The sequence below is a fragment of the Oncorhynchus masou genome, chromosome 8, assembly GCF_036934945.1.
Source record: "Oncorhynchus masou masou isolate Uvic2021 chromosome 8, UVic_Omas_1.1, whole genome shotgun sequence".
Classification (NCBI taxonomy): domain Eukaryota; kingdom Metazoa; phylum Chordata; class Actinopteri; order Salmoniformes; family Salmonidae; genus Oncorhynchus; species Oncorhynchus masou.
In genome coordinates, this window is record NC_088219.1 from 14,997,366 (window position 1) to 15,005,667 (window position 8,302).

Consider the following 8,302-nt stretch of genomic DNA (forward strand, 5'->3'; position numbering starts at 1 on the left):
CCCTGCCCCCACTTTTTCCTGGATCTTATACAGGTGTCTTCCCTTTCCCTCCCTGTTGCAACTGTTGCTATTTGTTTTTAAACACAGTTTTTATCAACCTCTTGGCTTCTGCTTTTCTGATTTGACATTTCCATTTCAACATTAGGATGTTTAAGAAACTGCTTGGCAATAACATCCGCCTCCTCATTCCCCTCTACTCCCACATGAGCTGGTACACAGAGGAACATCACAAATACCCCCATCTGTCTCACCCTACAAGCACTGCAAAATCTCATACAAAACATCCTGTCCTCTCCGATACACAAATGAATTTAAGCTCATCAGTACTGCACAGGAGTCAGAGCAGATGTCTGGCCTCACATCTTCCACCTACTCTGCAAAAAAGAGTATGGCCAGCAACTCCATTTTGTAAACAGATAAATGATTCGTTGCTCTTGTTGTCACTGCCACCTTAAACCCAGGAACACTAAAAGCTGCACCTGTCCTCCCTGTTTTAGGGTTCTTGGATCCATCAGTGAATATATTCCAGACAGCATAGTACTGAGTTCTTAAATGTTTACTTACAATATTTACTGTATCTACTCCTTCTTCACCAGCTCTTACCCTGTCAAGCATGCAGCGTTGCCACTGGGAAGGTCCTGACTGTTTGACTACATATTCTTAGAGCTTGAGCCTGGATTACATCTAGCTTTTTTAAATATGTCGGAGCTGCTGATCCATATGCTACACTTCCATAGTCCAGTGATGACCTTGATAGCGCTATATAACGCTTTCAATGGCATTCTTCCCGCCCCCCATTCTTCTCACCACTCCATTCTCCCCGCCACTCCATTCTCCCCACCACCCCATTCTTCCCGCCACTCCATTCTCCCCGCCACTCCATTCTCCCCGCCACTCCATTCTTCCCGCCACTCCATTCTCCCCGCCACTCCATTCTTCCCGCCCCCATTCTTCCCGCCATTCTCCCCGCCACTCCATTCTTCCCCGCCCCCCATTCTTCCATTCTCCCCGCCACTCCATTCTTCCCGCCACTCCATTCTCCCCGCCACTCCATTCTCCCCGCCACTCCATTCTCCCCGCCACTCCATTCTCCCCGCCACTCCATTCTTCCCGCCACTCCATTCTCTCCGCCACTCCATTCTTCCCGCCCCCCATTCTTCTTACCACTCCATTCTCCCCGCCACTCCATTCTTCCCGCCACTCCATTCTTCCCGCCACTCCATTCTCCCCGCCACTCCATTCTCCCCCACTCCATTCTCTCCGCCACTCCATTCTCCCCGCCATTCTCCATTCTCCCCGCCACTCCATTCTCCCCGCCACTCCATTCTCCCCGCCACTCCATTCTCCCCGCCACTCCATTCTCCCCGCCACTCCATTCTCCCCGCCACTCCATTCTCCCCGCCACTCCATTCCTGACAGGCAATGCATTACATTCAATATGTTCTGTCCTTTCATAACTACTTTGTTAATATGTTCTGTCTATATTATTTGATTGTCAAATCAGACCCCCCAGAACCTAAACACTCACACCCTCTCCAGATTCCTCCCGTACAGCTTCAGGCATATTACCTCCCCAAACCTACCTTTTAGTAAAAAACTTCTCTGATCACTTCTTGAACTCTCCCGTCTGTATGGGGAATATTTCTTGTTCTTTTTCACAGCGCCCCTTCATCCAAAAACAATGACCTCCCAACATCTGGTCAGTCATAAGAGAATAACAAAGGCCTAATTACACTTCCCTGGAGGGTACCATTCTCTACCTCGTAACGTTTTGACATGGAGCTCCTCACCCTCACTTGTATTGATTGTCCAAAAAGTCCTTCATCCAGTTAAAAAAACCTTCCTCCAACCACCATGCTTTCCAGTTTGACATGCAGGGCCTCTGTCCACATATCATAGGCCTTCTCTACATCAAAGAAAATGGCTACCACCACCTCCTTATTTGCCTGTGCCTCCCATATAACTGACTAGAGTACAGGATCTGTCGTTACCCTGCCCAGGATCTATCGTTCCTGAACCCATTTGATTGGGTGACATTGGGCCTCTGCTCTCCAGGAAGTATGTCAGCCTTTATGTTATCATCCTTTCCATAAGTTTACAGACATGAGGTGTCAATGCTATTGGCCTATAACCTGATGGATTAGTAGGTTTTTTCCCAGGTTTCCGTTTCGGCACCCCTACTGCATGCTTCCAACTGTCAGGCAGCTTCCCTTCCCAACACCCTATTGTAAAAGCCTAATACTTTTGTCATTGCAGTGTCACTGAGATGAGCCATCATGATGTAACACATCTAATCCTTTCCAGTAAATGTTAACCCAGCTTTAGCTATCACTTTCTTCATCTGATCCAATGTAAAAGGGGCATTGAATGCATCCTCCACCACCTCTCTCTGAACCAGAATCCCTGGACGCTCCTCTCTGACACTCTCTTGTGCACGCTGTCACTCTGTCAGATTGTTTGAGCTGTCCATCTTCACAAATGCCTGGGGTAACGTCTTTGCCTTCTCCATGTCTCTCACTGCAACGGTCTCCGCACTTTTCAGCACAAGGATATCCCAATCTCGTCTGACCCCACTCATCCTCTCAATCATCCCCCATACCTCTCCCACAAGAGTAATCCTGCCTGTTTCCACAGAACCGACACCAATACTCCCATTAGCTGTCCTAATGGTTCTCCTTAATTCTGCTTGAGCTTTTTTATACTGTATCAATTGCTGGTAGCTATGGGACCTTTTCAACATCTTGAAAGCCCTGTTCCTACTCTTTACAGCTTCTCTGCACTTCAGTCCACTAGGGAACTGCCTTCCTCCTCCTCCCCCTGTACCCATGGGTATCACCTGCCTTCCTCCTTCTCCCCCCCCTGTACCTATGGGTATCATCTTGCAGCCCCTACTATCTCTTCTTACTGCATCATTCACTGTTTCTATATCTGCACTGAGATCCACCTGCAGCAGCTCCTGTTCACTCAAATCCTGAAACTGACCCCATTCCGCTTTCCCAAAAATACATCTCCTCATCCCATTTCCTGTTGTATCTTCCACCCTCATTGCTACAGTACACATGTGTCACGTTCTTGATAATGGACAGACCAAGGCACAGCATGTGTAGAGTTCCACATCTTTATTACAGTGAAAGTTTTTTGTTTGAAGTTATCAACGAACAACGAAAACGTGACATCAGTGGTGCAACAAGCACAAACACAATATCCCACAAAGCAGGTGGGAGAAAGGGCTTCCCCCAAAAGTGTGGACTCCGGCCGCAAAACCTGAAACCAAATGGGGAGGGTAGGGGGTGACTAGTATCGATGGCGGCTCCGGTGCGGGTCGTAGCCCCCGCCCCGACCACGGATCCGGCCATGGAGCTGGGTTGGACGCTGCGCCTGGACTGGGCATCGGCGCAGAGGAAGGCTCCAGCCATGGAGCTGGGTTGGCCACTGTGCCTGGACTGGGCACCTGCGCAGAGGAAGGCTCCAGCCATGGAGCTGGGTTGGACACTGTGCCTGGGCTGGGCACCGCGCAGAGGAAGGCTCCAGCCATGGAGCTGGGACTGGACACTGTGCCTGGACTGGGCATCGTGCAGAGGAAGACTCCTGCCATGGAGCTGGACACTGTGCCTGGACTGGGCATCGGCGCAGAGGAAGGCTCCAGCCATGGAGCTGGGACTGGCCACTGTGCCTGGACTGGGCACCGTGCCTGGGAAGACTCCTGCCATGGAGCTGGGTTGGACACTGTGCCTGGACTGGGCATCGGCGCAGAGGAAGGCTCCAGCCATGGAGCTGGGTTGGACACTGTGCCTGGACTGGGCACCGGCGCAGAGGAAGGCTCCAGCCATGGAGCTGGGTTGGACACTGTGCCTGGACTGGGCACCGGCGCAGAGGAAGGCTCCAGCCATGGAGCTGGGTTGGCCACTGTGCCTGGACTGGGCATCGGCGCAGAGGAAGGCTCCAGCCATGGAGCTGGGACTGGACACTGTGCCTGGACTGTGCCTGGACGCAGAGCCTGGCTCACTGTGCCTGGAGCCGGCCTGGACACTGTGCCTGGACTGGGCACCGGCGCAGAGGAAGGCTCCGGCCTAGGAGCGGGACTGGACGCCGTGCCTGGACTGGGCACCGCGCAGTGCCTGGAAGCTCCAGCCATGGAGCCGTGCCTGGCCGCCGTGCCTGGACTGGGCACCGGCGCAGAGGAAGGCTCCAGCCATGGAGCTGGGACTGGGAGGCGCACTGGAGGCCTGGACTGGGCACGGCACCGGACAAGTGAACGCACCAGGGATGGAGTGAGGGGAGCTGGTACAGGACTGGGCACCGGACGCAGAGGAAGGAGGCCAGGATGCGTGGACTGGCACAGACTTCACCAGACTACTGACAGCTCTTCCTGGACGCAGTGCACTGCACACATCTCCTCCACTGGGCACCGGCCAGATGAAGGTCTCTGGCTCTTCAGGGCGAGCGGGACTGGCACAGATGGCCTGGACTGATGACCAGCTCTTCAGCAAACCTACACTGTGCCTTCTCTCCGGTGTCCCGCAGAGCAAGGCTCCATCCTCCCAGCGGGCTCTGGCACTCTCCACTGCTCAGCCTGCCCACGCCATGTGCCCCCACCCCAAAAATTATTGGGGTTTCTGGACGCCGTGCCCCGGCCTCATCACTGTCCTTCCCGACTTGGCACCTGCCAGAGGAAGGGTCCGGCCTCCCAGGACCTCTTCCCAGGTCCAACTCACTTTTCCCTCCGTTGCATGGACGCCGGCTTAGTTCTTTCGGACTGGGATGACACTGTCACATTCTTGGAGAATGGAGGGGCGCAGCGTGTGTAGAGGATGCACATCTTTATTAAGGTGAAAACTTCAAACAATAAAGGCCAAAACGACATCAGTGGTGCCAAGCACAAACACAATATCCTACAAAGCAGGTGAGAGAAGGGCTTCCTAAATATGATCCCTAATTAGAGCAGAACACAGCTGCCTCTAATTGGGAACCATACAACTCCCACATAGAAAATCAATGACTAGAACACCCCCATAGTCACACTCTGACCTAAACACTAGAGAACTCTTCTATGGTCAGGGCGTGACAACATGATTGCTGGCCCTACAGATGGCACTCCCATATCCCAACTAGCTGCCTTCAGCAAACCTATTAATCTCCCTTGGCGTTTTTCCTATTTTGTTGTTACAACCTATAATATAAATCAATTTTCCATTTGGATTTCATGTAATGGACAAACACAAAATAGCCGCCCACTCCAAATTGTGCCCCCAAATGAAAAAATACCAAAAAATTATTGGGGTATTCTGTGGCGTGCCCAGTCCGGAAACCGATGGGCCACAGTCCTTCCCGATTCCATTGCGCCTCCTGCCAAGGAAGGTCTCACTAACCTCCCATTACCTCTCCCAGGTCCAACTCACTTTTCCGGTCCGGTCTGGCAGAACCTCCTGAGACTTTCCACGGTCCGGGATATTCCTGTCACATTCTTGATAATCCTGAGAAGGTCCAAGGTCCGGCAGAACCTCCTGAGAGTTCCACATCCGGCAGAACCTTGAGAAGGTCCACGGTCTGGCAGAACCTCCTAAGGTCCGAACCTCCTGAGACGGTCCACGGTCCAGGGTGCAACCTCCTGAACAGTCACAAACACAATATCCTACAAAGTCAGGTCCGAGAGAAAGGGTCCACGGTCTGGCAAACCTCCTGATCCACGGTAATTAGAGGTCAGCGGTACCAGCTCCTCTCCATTGGGAACCATACAACTCAGCCACATAGAAAATCAATGACTAGAACACCTCCTAGTCAATCTCTGAACCTAAACACCATCCGAGAACCGAGGGAGACGGTCCATGGTCAGGCAGAACCTGACAACATGATTGGTTAGTGATCCCTCCAGTAGATTCCTCCCATACCCACGGTCCCAAACCTCCTGAGAGTGCCTTGCAGAACCTCCTGAGAAGGTCCACCTATTTTGTTGCATTACAACCTAGGTCCGGCAGAACCTCCTGAGAAGGTCCACGGTCCAGAACCTCCTGAAAAGGTCCATTTCATGTCCGGACAAAACCTAGTCCAAATCCACGAAGTTAAATGAAAAAATACATCTTGTTTAAAAATATATATATATATATACAAAACGGAAAAGTGGTGCGTGCCCAGTCCGGAAACCTTCGATGGTCCACAGTCCGGAACTCCCTACGACGGTCCACGGTCTGGCAGAACCTCCTGAGACGGTCCATGGTCCGGAACCTCCTGAGACGGTCCACGGTCCGGCAGAACCTCCTGAGACGGTCCACGGTCCGGCAGAACCTCCTGAGACGGTCCACGGTCCGGCAGAACCTCCTGAGACGGTCCACGGTCCGGCAGAACCTCCTGAGACGGTCCGCGGTCCGGAACCACCAGCGACGGGGGGTTCCCAGTCTGGAACCTCCTGAGACGATCTACGGCCCGGTTCCTCCGGTGACGATCCACGGTCCGGAGCCTCCGGCAACGGTCCACGGTCCAGTGCCTCCGGCGACGATCCATGGTCTGGAGTCCCCAGCGACGATCTATGATCCGGTTCCTCCGGCAACGAGCCACGGTCCGGAGCTTCCGGAGACGATCCCCGCACCAGAGCCGCCATGGAAGTTGATGTATCTGCAAGTGGAGTGGGTACTTCGCCCGCACCAGAGCTGCCCCCGACGGTAGATGCCCACCTGGACCCTCCCCTATTGAGTCAGGTTTTGCCGTCGGAGTCCGCACCTTGGGGGGGGGTACTGGCAGCTGTTTATCGTTGTCTCTGATTGGGGATCATATTTAGACAGCCATTTCCCCATTGTGCTTTGTGGGATCTTAACTATGTATAGTTGCCTGTGAGCACTATAGCAGCTTCACGTTTCGTTTTGCATTTATTGTTTTCAATGAGTTTCACTTCAAGATAAAGAGGATGGAATCATACCACGCTGCATCTTGGTCCTTTCATTATAACGATGGTGACAAAAGGTAACACTGCTCCCACTGCCACCCTATCTCTACGGACTGGAACGTAACCTTGTAATACAAAATCTAGAGTAGGTTTAAGCCATGTGTCCTGGAGACATATCACATCAGGTTTAGCTGGTAAATCCTCAAGAAACAGTTTATTGTTTCTTTCAACAATGACAAGCCACCAGGGTCTGACAACTTGGATGAAAAAATTACTGAAGATAATAGTGGACAATATTGCTACTCCTATTTGCCATATCTTCAATCTAAGCCTACTAGAAAGTGTGTGCACTCAGACTTGGAGGGAAGCTAAAGTAATTCCGCTACCCAATGGTAGTACAGCCCCCTTTACAGGCTCAAATAACCAACCAGTCAGCCTGTTACCAACCCTTAGTAAACTTTTGGAAAAAATTGTGTTTGACCAGATACATGCTATTTTACTGTAAACAAATTGACTACAGACTTTCAGCACACTTATAAGGACAATTCAACAAGCACATCACTTACACAAATGACTGATGATTGGCGAGAAAATTATGATAAAAAGATTGTGGGAACTGTTTTGTTAGACTTCAGTCCTGCTTTTTACGTATGTGTTATGGCTTTACGCCCCCTGCTATATTGCAGATAAAGAGTTGCCTGTCTAACAGAACACACGGGGTGCTCTTAAATGAAAGCCTTTCCAAAAAAAACTCCAGGTAGAATCAGGAATTCCCCCAGGCAGCTGTCTAGGCCCCTTACTTTCATCAAACTAATGACATGCCACTGACCTTGAGTAAAGCCAGTGTGGCTATGTATGCAGATAACTCAACACTATACACATCAGCTAGTGAAATCACTGCAACACTGAACAAAGAGCTGCAGTTAGTTTCAGAATGGGTTAGTTTCAGAATGGGTGGCAAGGAATAAGTTAGTCCAAAAACATTTCAGAAACTAAAAAATCAAATCATTCACTAAACCATAAACCTCAACTAAAACTTGTAATCAATCATGTGGAAATTGAGAAAGTTGAGGTTACTAAACTGCTTGGAGTAACTATTGTTCAGTCGTGTGGTCAGCTGCAACAAAAAGGACCTTTGAAAATTACAACTGGCTCAGATGAGGGCAGAACGACTGGCCCTTAAATGTACACAGAGAGGTAACGTTAATCATATGCACATACATTTGTGGATCAAAGTGGAGGAGAGATTGACTTTATCATTAATTGTTTTTGTTAGAAGTGTTGACAAGCTGAATGTACCGAGGTGTCTGTTCAAACTATTAGCACACAGCTCGGACACCCATGCATACACCACAAGACATGCCACCAGAGGTCAAGAACAGACTATGGGAGGCTCACAGTACTACATAGAGCCATGGCTACATG

At 50.8% G+C, this 8,302-nt stretch overlaps 1 protein-coding gene across 1 annotated transcript; it reads right to left on the bottom strand.

Moving 5' to 3' along the window:
• Positions 1–772: 772 nt before the first annotated feature.
• LOC135543762 (uncharacterized PE-PGRS family protein PE_PGRS54-like) lies at positions 773–3,770 on the bottom strand. Its single transcript, XM_064971114.1, has 2 exons — positions 3,265–3,770; positions 773–1,412 (listed from the first exon to the last, which is right to left on the bottom strand). The coding sequence occupies exons 1-2, from the start codon at positions 3,768–3,770 to the stop codon at positions 773–775; spliced, it is 1,146 nt and encodes a 381-aa protein (XP_064827186.1).
• Between the last annotated feature and the right edge of the window lie 4,532 nt (positions 3,771–8,302).

What these genes read in the sequence shown, in the direction of transcription:
- LOC135543762 (XM_064971114.1), bottom strand. Translation starts at nt 3,770, where the DNA reads ATGGCTGGAGCCTTCCTCTGCGCCGATGCCCAGTCCAGGCACAGTGTC. An exon ending in CCCTCCCCATTTGGTTTCAG is followed by an intron (nt 1,413 to 3,264) that starts GTTTTGCGGCCG and finishes ATTGCCTGTCAG; the next exon opens with GAATGGAGTGGCGGGGAGAA.